Source organism: Octopus bimaculoides, chromosome 30, assembly GCF_046866305.1.
Source record: "Octopus bimaculoides isolate indiv1 chromosome 30, ASM4686630v1, whole genome shotgun sequence".
NCBI classification, from domain to species: Eukaryota; Metazoa; Mollusca; class Cephalopoda; order Octopoda; family Octopodidae; genus Octopus; species Octopus bimaculoides.
The window spans coordinates 14,773,942-14,793,584 of NC_142957.1; the positions used below are offsets into that span (position 1 = coordinate 14,773,942).

Here is a 19,643-nt window from a genome sequence, read left to right on the forward strand (position 1 = left end):
GAAGGCAGACACTAAATGATGATGGCGATGAAAGGGAACGGTTTCTCTTCATAATCTGAGAATGAGGTGAGGCAGGGAGAAGCAGAGAATCATAAACAGAAGTAACATTTACACACACAGACTATCAACAGACCAAGTCGCACATTTAAATCAAAATTCAAGGAAGGAATTACCACGTTTTGCTGCGTTGAACCTGTTATTCTGGTTGGTAGCCTGCTGCGGTGTGGCAGTAGGCATGGACATAACACTGGGTACAATGTACTGGGTGTAGAGCTGTTGCCCTTGCATAGCTGATGGCATTGAAGGTAACGGCACAGGACTTTGAGTTTGAGGCCGTGGTGGCGTTGGGGTCTGCACACAGTGTTTCTGAAAACAAGAAAAATCAAACAAACAAATTACATAAATAAACCAATAATAATTCTAATTTTGGCACAAGGCCAGTAATTTTGTGGGGGGGGGGGGGAGAAAGAGCAGGTCAATAATACCCGATATGCTGTCTACGTCTAGTTTGCTAGTGGAGACGCAATGGCCCAGTGGTTAAGGTAGCGGACTCGCGGTTTTGATTCCCAGACCGGGTGCTGTGAGTGTTTATTGAGCGAAAACACCTAAAGCTCCACAAGGCTCCGGCAGGGGATGGTGGTGAACCCTGCTGTACTCTTCCACCACAACTTTCTCTCACTCTTACTTCCTGTTTCTGTTGTGCCTGTAATTCAAAGGGTCAGCCTTGTCACACTCTGTGTCACGCTGAATATCCCTGAGAACTACATTAAGGGTACACGTGTCTGTGGAGTGCTCAGCGACTTGCACGTTAATTTCACGAGCAGGCTGTTCCGTTGATCGGATCAACTGGAACCCTCGACGTCGCAAGCGACGGAGTGCCGACAACAACAACTAGTTTGCTAGCATCTTTATAGCTTGTACAAAGGAGTGTGTAGGGAAGGAATTAACAATAGGAAGTGAAAAAAATAAATAAAAACAAAATTAAAACATACCTGTGGGTAACTCTTGGGATTAAATTCCTTTGCATTCGGGTTTAAGGTAGAATTTTTGACTTTTCTGAAAGAAAAATAAAGAACATTAAGTGGAATTACAAGCATTATCATCATCATGTAAACCATTAGTATTCACATTGTTTTGAATTATCTTCTTCATCATCATCATCGTCGTCGTTTAACGTCTGCTTTCCATGCTAGCATGGGTTGGACGATTTGACTGAGGACTGGCGAAAACCGGATGGCTACACCAGGCTCCAATCTGATCTGGCAAAGTTTCTACAGCTGGATGCCCTTCCTAACGCCAACCACTCTGAGAGTGTAGTGGGTGCCTTTTTACGTGCCACCGGCCACGATATTCTCATGAGGTGAGATTGCTTAGTTTTAGAAAGATATTGTACGACAGGTGCAAGAGTCCAGATCTGGCCAGTTTGAATGTTAAAGGGTTAACATTCATTCTCCATGCTGGCAGGTGATGGACGGTTTCAGAGATGCCCAGAGGACTGCACCAAAACCCACTGTCTGCCTCAGCAAGGTCCTTAATGCTTGATACCCTTCCTAATGCTACACACCTTGCAGTGTACTGGCTGCTGTTTTATGTCTTAGTAAGGAGAGATGGCTGCGCCCATGATTTTTCTCTTCCTAGGAAAAAAGTGGTTCTAAACCAGTGGCCATATGACCCTTGAGGGTCTACGTAAGATTTTGCTGTTTAAATTATGTTGGTTATACTTCCACCAACACACAAAATATTTTCATCTTTTATAGGCGCAGGAGTGGCTGTGTGGTAAAGTAGCTTGCTTACCAACTACATGGTTCCGGGTTCAGTCCCACTGCGTTCTGAACCCATTTCGGCCAAAAGGCCCCCCCCCCTTTTGACCCTTGGAGTCACAAATGCCCCCCCCCCTAGAAAATATTTTTATTCTTCGATATACTACTTCTTTTGATATCAGCAGATAATGATTAAAAAACATAAAGGACGTAGTTTTACATATGCGCTATGTAGTCGGGAGTACAGATGGACAAATTGAAAGTTTGGTAATTGCATTTACTCCCACCATGGGACACTTGTGAGATCAATGTGTCGTCTATCGAAAGAGTGGCTCTTTCAAAACGCACCCCCACCCCTCCTCGAGTTCCAAACGGAGCCCGTTGAAAAACCTATACATTAGACAATGCAGTCCTCAATACACTTGTGCCTGAATAAAAAGTCAGGATGGTCGCAAGTGGAATATATTCAATCAAGATGATGATGATCACCATGGAGCAGTACTCACTGTGATAGCTTATCAGTTTTCTCAAATTCTTTGCTCTTCTCCAAATCTTTCCGCTCTTCTGATTTCTCCTGACGCTCACCTTTCTCTCCTTTTTCTTTGTCTTTATAACTTCCAGTTAACTGAAATATGTATATAGATATATATATATATAAAAACGTTATACATACACACGTACGTAACATACATTCATCTAAATATTCTATGTATACACAGAGGTATATACAAATATATATATATATATATATATATATATATATATATATAATAATTTTTCCAGAGGATGTAGCAACCGTTACCAATATAGCATAAGAACTTACCTTAGGAGATCATTAACTAGATTCCTTAAGGGTCGTTCTCACAGTTTATATTTATATTATAAGGTTTTTGAACTTTTAAATTTTCATATTCAAAAGAGACAGAGATTTCAAACTCGATATATCGATTTATTCACCACTCTATGTTAACATTTCTGTGCCAAACTTATCCAGTGATTGGTCCATTGGATTTAGACATTTGGCACTTCTTCAGGAGTGGTTACCTTTCGAACAAAATCCAATGGACCAGTCACTGGATAAGTTTGGCACAGAAATGTTAACAGAGTGGTGAATAAATCGATATATCGAATTTGAAGTCTCTGTCTCTTTTGAATATGAAAATTTAACAGTTCAAAAACCTTATAATATATATATATATATATATATATATATTTGATTAATAAATTCGAAAAAGGGATAAAACTCTTTTTACAAGAATTTTATCAAGAAGCCAGTGTGTAAAAAAAATTCATAAGGGAAATTTCTATTCCCAAGAATATAATTATTTGTTTATATTTATATAATGGGCATTACTACAGTAAAATAATGCCACACACTGGACTTCCCAAAATAACCACATTTAGTACCGAATGCGAGGAAAAAACAACCAACCGAAGATGACTAACTTTCTTTTAAATACACATGTAATATACACATACATATAGATCTATACATTCAGGTGCGTACACACACATATGCATAAGATATATTCTTCTTATAATAATTCTGCTTGTCGTTGCATTAACTTAGCACATTGGTAACGCTTTCACGGGATTAGAAAAAGAGAGGGAGCGAGAGAGAAAAAGAGGGAAAGAGAAGCGTTTATGGCGTGAGGTAGATGGAATGTAACTGTAATGTATTCATGTGATTAGTTGAAGGGAAAGAGAGGAGAAAGAAGACAAAAAGAGGATAAGGCGAAGAGGGAAACAGAAAGAGGGAGAAAGAACAAGAGGGAAAGAGAAGCGTCCATGACGTGAGGTAGGGGGAATGTAACACTTATTATGTGGTTAAAAATGTTAGCTGAAGGTAGAGGAAAGTTGAAAATATAATTGTAGCAGAGGGGTGATGTTCTGATGGTTTGACAGGGCCTGGCCAGTTGAGCAGCTGCCCAGACTCCGGTTGTCTGTTGTGGCATGGTTTTTACAGCTGGATGCCCTTCCTTCAAATAGAAACACTTTGAAATAGACAACTGCAGAAGAATCAAAACCAACTTACCTTAATATGTGAACTAAATGTTTTGTAGGCTTCTATTTCGGAAGCTCGATCTGTTGAGAAGGAAAGAAATAAATAAGGTTGTATGACAACTATGTATAGTTCCATGTTTAATATATATAAAAAAAACACCTCTTTAAAATAAAAATGTTAAGAAAAAGAAAAAAGAAAAGTCTCATTCAAAACCACCCTTCACCACTCACAAAATTTTGCTGGCAACTGTAATTGCTTCCATATTAATTATGTTCACATGAAGTTATCTTGTAATATGAGATAATAACTTGTGTACATGCATTTATGGGCAAACACAAAAATGCACCTGAAGATAAGATATATACACAAATGTATGTCTTAGGATATGTAAGCATGAATAGATAAGATATGGGAATAAGTCGGGAAGTAGTGACAGGTATACATTACTATTGCTACTACTACTACTAATGGTTGCAATATTTGGCTTAAGGCCAGCACTTTTAGGGGCATGGCTAAGTTGGTTACATCAAGCCCAGTGCTCAACAGTTTACATAGTTTATTGATCCTGGCAAGGATGGAGGGCAAAGCTGGCCTTGGCAAAATGTGATGGGGTTGGAAGCAATGCAGCTAGGGAGAATCCTGTACACCCACCACGTGACTGAAGGTGGACTAACGGATTTCAATAAGTAAAGAAGTGTGTGAACTGCCACGAGCAGTTAGTTGACAGCTGTCTAAGAGGCTGAAGGATACGGGAACTGAGATATGCACTGTTGACCTTCAGAATACTGTCATCGTCGTCGTTTAACGTCCGCTTTCCATGCTAGCATGGGTTGGACTATTTAACTGAGGACTGGTGAACCAGGAGGCAACACCAGGCCTCAATGTGATTTGGCAGAGTTTCTACAGCTGGATGCCCTTCCTAACGCCAACCACTCCGAGAGTGTAGTGGGTGCTTTTATGTGCCACTGGCACGAGGGTCAGTCAGGCGGTACTGGCAACGGCCATGCTCAAAATGGTGTATTTTACATGCCACCCGCACAAGAGCCAGTCCAGGGTCACTGGCAACGATCTCGCTCGAATGTCTTATTGGCAACAGCCACACTCGAAATGGTGTATTTTACGTGTCACCTGCACAGGAGCCACATCATCTTATATTTTAAGAAAAAAAAAAAAATCCTATGAAAAATTCTTAAGATTTGAGGAAACTTCTTGTCACCAAACCTCAAAACAACATCTTTTAACTAATATAGCATGTAATAGCCTAATAATAACAAGAACAACAACAACAATAATAATAACCTTTTGAATTTGAATTCCTTCTTGATTCATCGAGGCCTGATAAAGGAGAAGCAGGTACAATTTCTCTGTTATCGGCAGGCACAATATGAGACCGGTTGCTGAGGATTTCTTTGTCTTCCTTCTCAGAAGCTACAAAATATACACACATATATATATATATTACATAATTTTACACACACATACACACTCACACCTAAATACATGGATATGCATTTTATCATGGTTAGGATATCTGGTTCACAATTCTAAGATTGAGACTGATTCCTGGCGACGTGTTGTGTCCTTGAGCAAGACACTTTATTTCATGTTGCACCAGTTCATTCAGCTGGCAAAAGAGTATGATGAAGTAAGTACAAGGCTTAAGATATAAGTCCTTGGGTAGATTTCCTCATCATGATCATTGCTTAACATCCGCTTTCCATGCTGGCATGGGTTGGACAGTTTGACTGAGGACTGGCAAGCCAGGAGGCTGCACCAGGCTCCAATCTGAGGTGGCAAGGTTTCTACAGCTGGATGCCCTTCCTAAGGCCAACCACTCCGAGACTGTAGTGGGTACTTTTTACGTGCCACTGGCATCGACCACGCTTGAATGGTGCTTTTTACGCGTCACCGGCATGGGTGCCACTGTTCGACTTAAAGCCCTTCAAGGCGGTGCCCCAGCACGATCACGGTCACAGTCGCGTGACTGAAACAAGCAAGAGAATAAAAGACGCACAATTAAAGAGTGAATAAAGAATTTGACCAAACTCACATCCATTCACTTTGAGTTGTTCCATATTTGATGAATCGGAAGGGGAGTCGTGACTCTTTGTGATTTGCGTTTGTAGGGGCAGGGACTGTGGCTGTGAGGGCAGCGCTTCTCGAGAAGGGTTGTAATTACTGTGATTCTGTTGAAGTTGCGGTGGCAACATTGAGGTTATCTGCTGGGCAACAATAGACGGCTGCGGGCTCGGGTCGGCGACGGTGGCCGTGGCCGGCGGCTGCTGCTGCTGCTGCTGGTGATGGTGGGTCATGGTGGTCGGTACGGTCACGGCGGACGACACGGCCATGCTACTGCTACTGCTGCTGCTGTTCGTAGCGGCACCGCTGTTGTTGCTCACACCTCCTCCTCCTCCTCCTCCGACACCGCTTCCGCTGTTGCTACTGCTGCTACTGCCGCCGCCGCCGACACTACCACCACCACCACCACCGCTGCTTCCTCCACCAATACCACTACCGCCGCCGCCGCCACTCTGGCTGGGATTGCACAGAGCCTCCCGGTTGCTGTTGTTGCTGTTAGTTGTAGTAGTAGTAGTAGTAGTAGTGGTGTTGTTGTTGGTGGTGTTGTTACTGCTGCTAACGCTGTTGCTGCTGTTACTGTTGCTGCTGCTGCTAATACTACTACTACTACTGTTGCTCAGTGCTTGACTAGTACTCATGTTGTTCGGAGACAGGCTGCTCCCACGGACACCCGTACTACCGGTGCCTACCATTCCGCCTCGACTGGGGACTTTACGCAGGGGGACTGCATTTCTGGAAAACCAAAACAAGAGACAGAAATAAACAGCAACAAAAAACCACAATGCATTCAATGAAAAGCTAGAAACAGCAGCCAAACCCCCGAACAATCATTTAAAAACAACACCCAAGAAGATTCAGATTCTGTGGCTAACCAGAGTGAAAGTTTGTATGACACATGTTGTTGTGTTGGCACTCCGTCGCTTACGACGTCGAGGGTTCCAGTTGATCCGATCAGCCTGCTCGTGAAATTAACGTGCAAGTGGCTGAGCACTCCACAGACATGTGTACCCTTAACGTAGTTCTCGGGGGATATTCAGCGTGACACAGAGTGTGACAAGGCTGGCCCCTTTGAATTACAGGTACAACAGAAACAGGAAGTAAGAGTGAGAGAAAGTTGTGGTGAAAGAGTACAGCAGGGTTCACCACCACCCCCTGCCGGAGCCTCGTGGAGCTTTTTAGGTGTTTTCGCTCAATAAACACTCACAACGCCTGGTCTGGGAATCGATACCGCGATCCTATGACCGCGAGTCCGCTGCCCTAACCACTGGGCCATTGCGCCTCCACACATGTATACAAACAACAATTCTAGATAGGGGTGAGGTGTAGGCCCTGAATAATACCAAAGGCGTGCGAAAGTTAGAGAGGAATGAGGCTAGTATGCTCTGCTGGATGTGTAATGTAAGTGTACATGTTTGACAAAGGGCATACGAGGAATTAGATGCTGTGTGCAAGGGAACAAGATTCTGTTGGTTTGGTCATGTAATGCAGATGGATGCCAACAGGTCCACAAAGTGCCCATCTCTCAAAGCAGATGGAGCACGTGGAAGAAGGGGAGGCCCAGGAAGACATAGGATGAAGTACTGAACAACAGCCTCAGGATGCTGAGCCTTTCAGATGAGATACTGAAGGCACCTTACTGTACTCAAGAAGACACGTCCCACACAGCAGAAGTGTTAAGGCCAGTGCCCCCCTGGGGAAGAGGATTGGCATGGGCGAATCCTGTCCTGGTGCCACGTATAAAGTGCCACATAAAGGAACCCAACACACTGTAAAGTGGTTAGCATTAGCAAGGGCATCCAGCCATGGAAACTATGCCAAATTAGACTGGAGCTGTGGCTTGCCAACTCTGGTCAAACTGTCCAACCCATGCCAACTTGGACAGCGGACGTTAAAGGATGATGACGATGATGATGATGATGATATATACTCTTTTACTTGTTTCAGTCATTTGACTGCAGCCCTGCTGGAGTACCACCTTTTAGTCGAATAAATCGACCCCAGGACTTGGATACCTGACTGGCTGAATGTATATAGGGGATTCACAAAATCAACATCGATACAGGCATACTGCTGTGAACACAACGGGTTAGGACTAAAAAGAATGACGACGACAAGTTTAAAATCATATAAAACCGTTTTAGCCTACCTTCCAGGGGCGTTACTACTTTGTTGTTGTTGTTGCTGTTGCTCTGGTTTGACGACGGCTGCAAATTTCTCCTCGTCTTCCCCCTCGCCATTCTCCAACGATATCCTGTGTTTGTAACTGTCACTTCTCTCGATTTCGTCAGCCAGTTTGGCAGCAGCTTCTTCTCGTTCTTTATATTCCTTAGTATCACGTCTTTCTAATGGAGTCCTGCGACAGAGGAAGAGACAGTGGAGTGGGGCGAGGACACGTATGAAAAAAAACAAACTAAAACTAAAACGGAACAAGAATGAGAAATACAGACAGAGACGGACGACCGGACACGGGGACAGAGAGAAAGAAAGCCAGTGGAGAACTCACGTGTATTGTGATAAGTTTTCATCATATGTAGATATCACATTGAATTGCTCATAATTAGTTCTGAACATGTCGGAAGGATCCCAACCATTCTGAAAAAAAAAAAAAAAAAAAAAAAGTCAATGGGAGGGTCATGGTTGGAATAGTTTTGATCAAAGGCTGGCTTCTTCGACAGCAATTGCAACAAGTACGGGCACATTAGATACTATTGTCCATGATATACGATGTCTAAAGACAGGATGGTCACAGCTGGACCACCTTTGATTATGAGTATGGGTCTGCTGGATCAGGATCTGACCTAAGGCCAACCAAAGAAGAGAACAACACAGATAGTGTAGTCCTAGATACACTACTTCTGAACACCAAAGGCAGAGACAGATTGTTTAAACCATGAAAAATACTTACAGATGCATCACTATCGAGACTGGTCATTTTTCCGTCTTCTAAGTCCCCTTCCCATGGGGTCAAGTCTTTATCACCTAACTGGCCATTAAATCGGGAAGAAGATTCAGAATAATTATCTGGAAAGAGACAGAAAAAAAAAAAATATATATATATATAAAACAACCAAAGAAAAATATCCACACACATGTCATCAGCTTTTAATCCAAGAACGGATCAGAAGGTTCAGCCCTTTAGTTGAAAAAAAGCCGCATTATTTATGGGATGACCCAATAGTTTCTATGGTTGGGCACTTTTCCTGATGCCAACTACTTTACAGCGTTCTTTGTAAAATTTATTACATGGTATTAACAGCAGGGAGCTTGCTGTGCAGCTCAGAAGGCTACAATCCCTTTCGAGTGAGTGTGGGCCCTTGTGCAAATGGGAAGTGACTTTATGTTAGGTGATAAAAAAAGTATAAAAGAAGAATCCGGAACAGAGGAGGTCTTTTTTGTTTTGCTATAGAGGAACTTCATGGCTACTCACATGAAAATAAATGTGGTTGAGAGTAACAGGGAAGGAGCAAGGCAAGCATATATATATACGAGAGGGGTGGTGGTGCTGAAAAATTCCTGGTTTTAGGCAAAAGAAAATAAAGAAATGCCTAAATGAACAATCAGGCTAACGAGAGAGGCCGAGGAGAAGGAGGTAAAAGAGAATGATAAACTGCCTTACCTTTTACTGCATACTCCAAATCTACATTTTTGGCTTCTAATTTGACAATTTCTGAAGACTTTATTATAAGATTATCGATGATGTTTTCCTTATTTGGAATAACGGAATTACAGTTAGGAGCCACCCGATCATCAACTTTATGTGCCATTGACAACACAATGTCCATCTGGAGAGAGAGAGAGAGAGAGAGAGAGAGAAAGAGAAATTAAATACATGAGTGTGTAGTATATCACGTAAGCTTATATAGATATATGTATACAAGTGATATCAATGCTATAGTGTCTATGGAGAGAGGGAGAGAGAAACAAAAGTAGATTATATATATATATATTGGACCTTCGAGCGAGATCGTTGCCAGTGCCCCTGGACTGGCTCTTGTGCAGGTGGCACATAAAATACACCATTTTAGCATGGCCGTTGCCAGTACCGCCTGACTGGCCTTCGTGCGAGTGGCAAGTAAAAGCATCCGCTACACTCTCAGAGTGGTTGGCGTTAGGAAGGGCATCCAGCTGTAGAAACTCTGGCAGATCAGATTGGAGCCTGGTGTAGCCATCTGGTTTCACCAGTCCTCAGTCAAATCGTCCAACCCATGCTAGCATGGAAAGCGGACGTTAAACGATGATGATGATGATATATATATATATATACATGTGGATGTACACAGGTATAACAACAGTCTTAATATTCCATAATAAAGAAATATGTTACTTTCTGGTGTTAAATGATACTCGACAATAATGAAATGGTACTCCTTGATGTTAGGTGTCACCCTTACAATAATGAAATGCCACTGTCCTTCATACCGAACGAAATGCAGCCACCATGTTACCCTACAAAAGGGGCCGTCATCTGACCCTGTGAAAATGTGACAGACTTACTCTGAAAAATGCGATACACCTTGGAAATATGATGGGCCACAGTACGAAAGCTGCTACTCTCCATACACAGTATAGAAAGGAAATTGGGCAAACAAAAGTGATATACAGAATCTGTCCCATCAGATTTCAACAACAGTAATTAACTTACCTTATACGAAAAGGTGAGTAGAATACCTTCATACACATTTCCATTCTTCACTTGGATACTAACAGGATTTCCCTAAAAAAATAAACAATACATTGAAGATGGCAGGGTGTGATTTGAGGGACAGTTAGCTGCTATTTCCAGCTGTCTGGATAAAAGACATGATGGTCATAACTGGAAGGGAATTCCAGAAGGAAGGAACAAGTGATACATAGTGCTTAGGGTGGGGCCTGGGATGGGTTGGAGCACATGGGTAATATGAAAAGGAGGGGGTAAGTAGAACAGGAATTTGAAAGAAGTTTAGTTGCTATTTCTAGCAGGCTGACAGGTCTATTTAGCAAACAAAGGTATACTTACTAGTAAACAAACTCCAACATAAATAAACCGGCTGTTATTGTACACGCCTTCGTTCTGAAAGATAACAGAATACATTTATTACATGTTAAAATGGTCCATAGTAGAAGAGATAGGCAAAATGCAGGAAGTAGAAAAAACTTGGGAGTAGCAAGAAATAGTTCATCCACATTAAATGCATAATGGAATTTGTCGAGGCAGATTTTCTATGGCTGGAGATCTCCGGTTTCCGTTACCAAGGTAACATTTTCCAACGACCACGCAATGTTTTTTTTATGGAAGACTGAAAAGGAAGGATATCACTGGCTGGCAGTGACACTCATTCACGTCTATCATGCAATGTCATGTTGTTGTTGTTGGCACTCCGTCGCTTACGACGTCGAGGGTTTCCAGTTGATCCGATCAACGGAACAGCCTGCTCGTGAAATTAACGTGCAAGTGGCTGACCACTCTGCAGACACGTGTACCCTTAACGTAGTTCTCGGGGGGAAAGATTCAGCGTGACAAGGCTGACCCCTTTGAATTACAGGCACAACAGAAACAGGAAGAAAGAGTGAGAGAAAGTTGTGGTGGAAGAGTACAGCAGGGTTCGCCACCACCATCCCCTGCCGGAGCCTCGTGGAGCTTTTAGGTGTTTTTTGCTCAATAAACACTCACAACGCCCGGTCTGGGAATCGAAACCGCAATCCTATGACCGCGAATCCGCTGCCCTAACCACTGGGCCATTATGCAATGTCATAACAAGGAACCAATACACACACACACACACAGAGTCACAAGCTGCTCCAAGTTTTCTTTTCCTACTTCTCAAGAAATAAGCCAATTGTTACATAGACTGAAAAACGATGGGATGTGGAAGGTAGAAGCCGCAGTTGAATTGATGGGAAATATACTCACATCAGGAGATAGCCTCATTTTACCAAACTTCAATGAATCCTAAAAACCAAAGAGGAAATAAAAATAAAATACACACATACAAACGTACATTAATATATATAAACACATTAATATACAACGACAGAAATGCAAATACTTACATCGATACACACATCCATAGATAAGACTTAATGTATCCGTAAAAACAAATGTATGCAGACATGCATTTATATATCATATGTTAAAGTGTGTATATAAACATACACACCCACAAGCTGATCTTTTATTTCGACCGGTTTCAGTTTTGGCCATTAGATTAATGGCTATGCTTGGTCACCAGCTTGGAGGATTTAGTCAAAGAAATTGACTGTAGCACTTTATGTTTAAGGCTGGTACTTGTCCCGTTGATCTCTTTTGCCAATCTAACAACAACATTGTTTGGTCGAGTGCACAGGGTGCTTTTTGAGTGGCACTGGCACCTGAAAGGCCACTCCTGTACGTGTGGATAAACAGTGATCTTACTCAGCCGGACGTGTCTTATCAAGTACAAGCAAATCGCCACAACTCCCAGCCCTTCATCATTTCCTCAGTGAGGACCAGATTATGTGTGTGTGTGTGTGTGTGTGTGTGTGTGCGCGTGCGTGTGTGTGTCCTGCCACCACTTGGCAACTCTCTCATGATCATGATATTTGGAGCTTCAGAACACTTTGGTGCCTGGAATCATTGTAAATTAATGATCGGGCTGCTTGTGATAATGAGTGGGATATTACGGTAGATAAACAGCCCAAAATTTAATCTTCGAACAATCCAATACATTGCAAAGAAAATAAAAGAAAAAACAGAAGACACTACTTACGACAGGATTTCTTGACGGGTTGGAAGCAGGATTTCCTCTGGAAAACACAAAGGTTGAAGAATAATTTCAATACAGGGCAAGGGAAACCCGATCACAATAACCGAACCAGCCATCTGGATAGTAAGTCCATGTTACCCAAATGACAGAGTAGCCCTTCCCGTGTTACCAAATCAACAGCACCCAGTATAAGCTGTAAACTATTTAGTGTTAGGAAGATTGTCCGGCTGCAGAAATGATGGGGGAGCTGAATGTAGCCCTGCAGATTTTCAGTTCATATCAAGCCATCCAACCCATGCCAGCCTAGAAAACTGACATTAACCCTTTAGCATCCATCATCATCACTTAACGTCTACCTTCCATGCCAGCATGGGTTGGACAGTTTGACAGGAGCTGGCCAGGTAGAAGACTGCACCAGACGTTTGTGTCTGTTTTGGCATGGTTTTACGGCCAGGGCCCTTCCTCACACCGACCACTCCACACAGTGGACTGTCAAATGGAATGCTTATTTATTATTCACATTGTTTTGAATTAGTCAGGAATTATCTCATGGCTTCAACATGTTTGATAATGTGATTGTTTATTTTTTAAATGACATTGCAGAGTATGTTTGAGAGGCCAGATCTGGCCAGTGTAACAACTGAAAGGTTGGATGATGATGTTGATACTGACCAAAACTAAAGATTTTCCCAATCCAACTATACCATGTAAAAGGCATCCAGTCCACATTGTAAAGTGACTGGCGTTTGGAAGAGCATCCAGCTGTAACAAATCATGCCAAATCAGATTTGTACCTGGTGCAGCCCTCCAGCTTACCAGTTACAGTCAAATTGTCGAACCCATGCCAACATGGAAAGCAGACGCTAAATGATGATGAACACAACACACACACATTTGCATAGATACCAGGCTTCTTTCAGTTTCCACCTACCAAATCCACTCACAAGGTGTCATGTGGTTGGGAAGCAAGTTCCTTAACTACAGAGCTATGTTGACACTTAACCCTTCAGCATTTAATCCGGTCATCTCTGGCCCAAATATTGCCTATTTTATGTTCAAACCGACCAGATCCAAACCTCTCACACCTACCCTACAATGTCATTCTAAAAAAACAATGAAAATAAAACGCCACTGAGACCTTGATGTTTGTGAGATGATGTATAGTTAATGCCAAGCAATGTGAATAGATAAGCATTACATTTTGATAGAATAATCTGAATGCCAAAGAGTTTAAAGACTGCCATTTCATCAGAAATGCGATTCATTTTAAGAAATTAATCTGCGTGCTCCACAGAGGAGATATTTCCGAGTGAGTTCAACTGAGTGCAAACGGTGACTGCCACCTCAACCATTCATTAACAGCTGGTGGAGAGAGAGAGAGAGAGGGGGTGGTGGAGAGATTAACCACTCCCAGTGGCTACATTATATCAAAGTCCAAAACCTAACTAGGTCAAATACCAGTAGATAGGCTGTTTACTCATGATCAAAGACACCCCAACCACGACTAACCAATGGGCAGACATTGTACAAACTAAGTCTACCTCTATCTAATACCACCCCTTTCCTGCCTTCTATGTTTTAAGAATGTTGGGATAGAATTTAAAGATTTTGACTTCTATTTCTAGCAAGTTGAACCACCATGTTCAACGCCACCATTTATTGGTTTGTCACGCCATTGTTGTTTAACCCCAGGACAGTTCTGACCAGGTTGATCTATAACCGTCAGTTTCCGACACTGACAACCGCCGCCCTTCTTTTTGTCTAGAGATATTTAATTCTTTATTGCCCACACGGGGCTAAACATAGAGGGGACAAACATGGACAGAGAAAGGGATTAAGTCGATCACATCGACCTCCAGTGCGTAACTGGTACTTATTTAATTGACCCTGAAAGGATGAAAGGCAAAGTCGACCTTGGTGTAACTTAGACTACAAAGTTATGTCTCAGCCCAAAGGCTGTGGCCATGCTGGGACACTGCCAGTGGAGATGGATATGGATATATATATATATTTATAAACAAAATTAAGGGTTCAGCAACAGGTTGCTTCACCACATACCGAAGGGCTTGGTAAAAATTATTAATTATATATATATATATATATATATGTATATATATATATATATATATATAGGTAGGTAGAGCATGAAATGAAAGGGGTATTGGCTGCTATTTCTAACAAGTTAAACAGTATCATAGAAAGACAGAGGCCTTCTGGCTGGCTTGGTTCGTGTTGTTGTTGTTGCTAGGGTTGAGTGGTGATATTGGCTACAAGAGTTGCTAACAAAGATACAACTGTTGTGAATGGTAAATAATTGTGACTGACATTGGCATTGGAGTTGTTGAGGAACATATTTGGCAAGTAAATAGATGATGTAGTAATTAATTATAGGGCTGTGCATATGAGTGTGTGTATGTGAGAGAGAGAGAGTGTGTGTGTATGAGAGAGATTGAGTGTGTATGAGAGTGTGTGTGTGTGTGTATGAGTGTGAGAGTGCATGTGTGTGAATATACTAACACAGACCTGTTTATATGCAATTAAACTCAGCCAATAAAATGTAAACAAATTTTAATTACTCCTAACTCACTATCCAGTTCTGTAAACTAAAACTGATTGTGATTTTTAATCAACTTCGACACACACACACACAGAGTTGAATATCTGGTAGCAAAGCCTTACCCACTTTTCAAATAAGGGATGCCTTATTTTAGGGGCATATGAAGGTGCAAAGCCATTAGAAAATTTGTGGACACGAAATGACCACCACTTGCAACTTTAAGGTTTAAAGAGAAGGACACAGCCAAACACACACACACACACTTCTTTCAGTTTCCTATCAAGTGAACTCACAAGGCTTTTTTAATTGGCCCAAGACTATATAAAGTGCTATATAAACACCTATAGTTTATACATAGCCAGTGAGAAAAGACTATGACATTCCTGGAACATATCTCAGTTTGTCAAGGGTGTTGTCAAATGTCAAAAGGTCACCTCAATGCAAACACCACTCAAGACACTAACAATGTTCCATTCAGCTGTCAATGATCTATTTCCACCAGGCCAAAGCCTCAGCCAACATATCTATGTCGGTGGTACATAGGTAGGTCTCCACTTGACCTGGCTGCAGGGGATGGTCCCTTCACCAGATGATTTAGCCCTTGACATTGGAACTAGTCTCAGGTTCTTAAACCAAATACAAAAAATATTAGTACCTCTCATCATCATCATCATCATCATCATCATCGTTTAACATCCGCTTTCCATGCTGGCATGGGTTGGACGATTTGACTGAGGACTGGTGAAACCAGATGGCTGCACCAGGCTCCAATCTGATCTGGCAGAGTCTCTACAGCTGGGTGCCCTTCCTAACGCCAACCACTCAGAGAGTGTAGTGGGTGCTTTTACGTGTCACCCGCACGGAGGCCAGTCAGGCAGTACTGGCAACGGCCACACTCAAAATGGTGTATTTTATGCGCCACCCGCACAAGAGCCAGTCCAGTGGCACTGGCAACGATCTCGCTCGAATGTCTTTACACGTGCCACCGGCACAATCGTTTAACGTCCGCTTTCTATGCTAGTATGGGTTGCGATTTGACTGAGGACTGGTGAAACCGGATGGCTACACCAGGCTCCAATCTGATCTGGCAGAGTTTCTACAGCTGGATGCCCTTCCTAACGCCAACCACTCAGAGAGTGTAGTGGGTGCTTTTGATTAATTATAGCCTACCAAATCCACTCACAAGGCTTTGGTTGGCCCGGTGCTATGGTAGAAAGTACTTTCTCAAGGTGCCGTGCAGTAGGACTGAAACCATGTAGGTGAGAAGTGAACTTGTAAACCACACAGTCGTGTGTATGATGAGGCTACTGAGTACCAGGTCTGACCTAAACCTCAACAAATATAGCTCAAATGCCTTCCTGGAGTCAGATAACTGATTATAATATAACATATCTACATCTAAATGTTTTGATGGATTCAATGGTTTCACTCCTACAGATGGTGGGAGTTTAATTAGCCAAAATGGTTGTAATCTAATTAACAAATTCAACTCAAGATATTTTTAGACATTTAATAAACAATCTATCTTTTCATAATTAAAAAAACAACAGCCACCCAAAAACATGTGACTATTTAACATCTACACCATGCATCAAATAAGTTTTTTTTTATTTTTATTTACTATAGTTACATCTAATTAGTGTTTTGATTAAAAAAGTAATTTGGCTAAATTGTGTTCTGAGTTCAAAACCTGCCAAGGTCAACAAAATAAAGCACCGGTCATGTAGTGAAGCTTGTTGTCTCTCTCTGAATTGGCTACAACACACCATCTTCTGAGTGGAATTGGTAGACAGAAACTGCATTGAAGCCTACAGCATGTAAATGTGTGTGTTTGTGTATACACACACGGATTTGTCTCTTTGACAAAACAGAAAATGAAGAAGTGCCATGACTAGCAACCGCACTTTGCCTGGCAAACTAATGATTCAGCCACCTCACCGCCTTAGTAATAATAATAATGGTTTCAAAGTTTTCCACAAGGACAGTAATTTGGGGAGGAGTTGATTACATCGACTCCCAGCGTTTCACTGATACTTAATATATTGACCCCTGAAAAGATGAAAGGCAAAGTCAACCCCAGTGAAATTTGAACTCAGAATGTAAAGATATAAAATTCTGCTAAGCATTTTGCCTAGTATAACTAACAATTCTGCCAGCTTGCTACTGCAATAATAATAATAATAATAATAATAATAATAATAATAATAATAATAATAATCTTTTCTAAAGGAACAAGGCCCGAAATTTTGGGGGAGGGGACTAGTTGATTACATTGACCCCCAGTGTTTCACTGGTACTTAATTTATCGACGCCCAAAAGGATAAAAGGCAGAGTTGACTTCAGCGGAATTTGAACTCAGAACGTAGCAATAGGTGAAATACCGCTAAGCGTTTCGCCAGTATGCTAATGATTCTGCCAGCTCGCTGCCTTAATAATAATAATAATAATAATAATAATAATAATAATAATAAAATGAATATAATAAATTGAAAGAAAGGCAGTTTATTCAAACAGAAACATGGTATGAAAAGGGTTAAAAATAGAGGACGGCAAAAAAACAGTAATATAAGGGTAGGAGGGAGCTGCTATTAATAGATAAGGACACTATTATTCAGAATTAGGTGAGAAACAAAGGTCTCTGATGCGAATCTAGCCAGGTATGGTGAACACACCTCCAAATACCCCCCCCCCATCACGTCTGGAGATTGAAAATATTTAACTAATCACAGTGTTGACATAAATATCGAACAAAACAATTATAGATCGTTAGAAATTCAATAAATAAAACAAGGGAAAACCCTGCACCTTGTCAAAGACAAGTTCTGGCTAATTAATCTTATTAAACATTAGTAATAGGCATTCAGTAAACAAACCATTTTATTTTTGTATTTATATAACATCTGGTGTAACGGTCCACAATATAGAGTTTCTTCTGTGCTGTGAACAGTTTCAAATGGAAAACCACTGTGCACTGCACATCTGCATACGTGTATAGCAGACAAAGGAATCGGGTCTTTTATGTGAACATAGAAGCAACAGCTAACCATGATGTTTACTAGGGTGCGTGCGTGCATGTGTGCATATATGCATACACACACACACACATTTGCACATGCACTCACACATTTGTACATGCACACAATTTGTACACACACACACACTTGTACATACTCATACATACACACATTTGTACATACACCCATACACACTTGTACATACACCCATACACACACACTTGTACATACTCATACACACACATTTGTACATACTCATACATACACACATTTGTACATACTCATACATACACACATTTGTACATACTCATACATACACACATTTGTACATACTCATACACACTCATACATACACACACACACTCTCAATGTAATGAATACTAAACACAGAAATGCGTTATAAATACTCATTAAGCATAGCTTAAAACAAAAAACTACACACACACACATATCATTTAAGGCCTGCTTTTCCATGCTGGCATGGGTTGGACAGTTTGACAGGAGCTGGTGAGTCAGAAGACTGCACCAAGCTCTACTGTCAGCTACAGCATAGGAATCGCATCAAGCAAGAGAAACTAACACACACACATACTATAGCAAATACCATTGTAGTGGATGGCCACATGCAAGAACAGAGATTAACTGGAAAGATTCTCAAGAGATGCACACAAGAGTAGATAGAAAATTAAATGTTTTGGATAAATACCTTGGAGGGGGCAAACCCCATGAATCATTTTGTGGAGATCCCCTCCATCTGTGAAGAAGAAAAAAAAAAACAGAAAATAGAATATAATACACACACAATCACAACTAAATAACAAAAACAATATTTTTGCCACAAGGGCAAGAATGGAGGATATTTTTAAAAACAAATTATAAACATGGATGCTGTGAATTAATCATTTGTTTTCATAATAAAGTGTGAACAGAGTGGTTATCAGATTGCCAAAGCTGGAAGTAAATGGTTAATATAAACTACACTGCCAGGTTTTCCACTGACCATGTCTCACAGAAACTATCTCTCTCCCTAAAAAGATTATACGATATGCTACCCTTCATACCACCCACCTCCCTATCACCAAAACTCATACCACCACATTGCTCCTGACCCCTCCAAAAAAAGAGAAAAAACCCATACTGCAGTTTCACATCTTGCCCCTCATACCTTATGCTGCCTCTTATGCCAACTACCTCTCCCCAATCAACCTCAAAGTATGCTGTCCCCTACATCAACTATCTCGCTCCCTTGTGCCTCATGCCATATCTCACAGCAAGAAAGTCACTCCTATGAAAAATAACCCTTCATATTTATGCCATCCCTTGCAGCAACTATCTTTCTCCCTAATGAGCTCATACCAATCACCTTCCTCACTAGCTACACTTCATTCCAATCACATCATCAAATTCCTGCCTCTTTCCACCATTTAACCCAGGGGTTCTCAAACATTAAAAAATTTTTTTTATCTATGAACCCCTTCGATTACTATTTCATTCAGATTGACCCCC

The 19,643-nt window shown here is 41.3% G+C and overlaps 1 protein-coding gene across 16 annotated transcripts in view; it reads right to left on the bottom strand.

Annotated features, from left to right (window-relative positions):
* LOC106873649 (uncharacterized) overlaps nt 1-19,643 on the bottom strand; it is a 70,186-nt gene that overhangs the window by 21,107 nt on the left and 29,436 nt on the right. For 11 of the 16 annotated variants that reach the window (XM_089346489.1, XM_089346494.1, XM_089346484.1 and 8 more), the window contains exons 2-16: nt 18,844-18,891; nt 12,570-12,606; nt 11,735-11,773; nt 10,841-10,894; nt 10,487-10,558; nt 9,461-9,626; nt 8,750-8,865; nt 8,348-8,436; nt 7,991-8,197; nt 5,816-6,576; nt 5,065-5,193; nt 3,796-3,845; nt 2,267-2,385; nt 993-1,056; nt 174-366 (exon numbers count right to left, since the gene is read on the bottom strand). In XM_089346489.1, coding sequence (XP_089202615.1) covers nt 174-366; nt 993-1,056; nt 2,267-2,385; nt 3,796-3,845; nt 5,065-5,193; nt 5,816-6,576; nt 7,991-8,197; nt 8,348-8,436; nt 8,750-8,865; nt 9,461-9,626; nt 10,487-10,558; nt 10,841-10,894; nt 11,735-11,773; nt 12,570-12,606; nt 18,844-18,891 — 2,144 coding nt within the window. The remainder of the gene's footprint in view (nt 1-173; nt 367-992; nt 1,057-2,266; nt 2,386-3,795; nt 3,846-5,064; nt 5,194-5,815; nt 6,577-7,990; nt 8,198-8,347; nt 8,437-8,749; nt 8,866-9,460; nt 9,627-10,486; nt 10,559-10,840; nt 10,895-11,734; nt 11,774-12,569; nt 12,607-18,843; nt 18,892-19,643) is intronic. The other 5 variants (XM_089346495.1, XM_089346488.1, XM_089346493.1 and 2 more) reach the window with 1 other exon arrangement.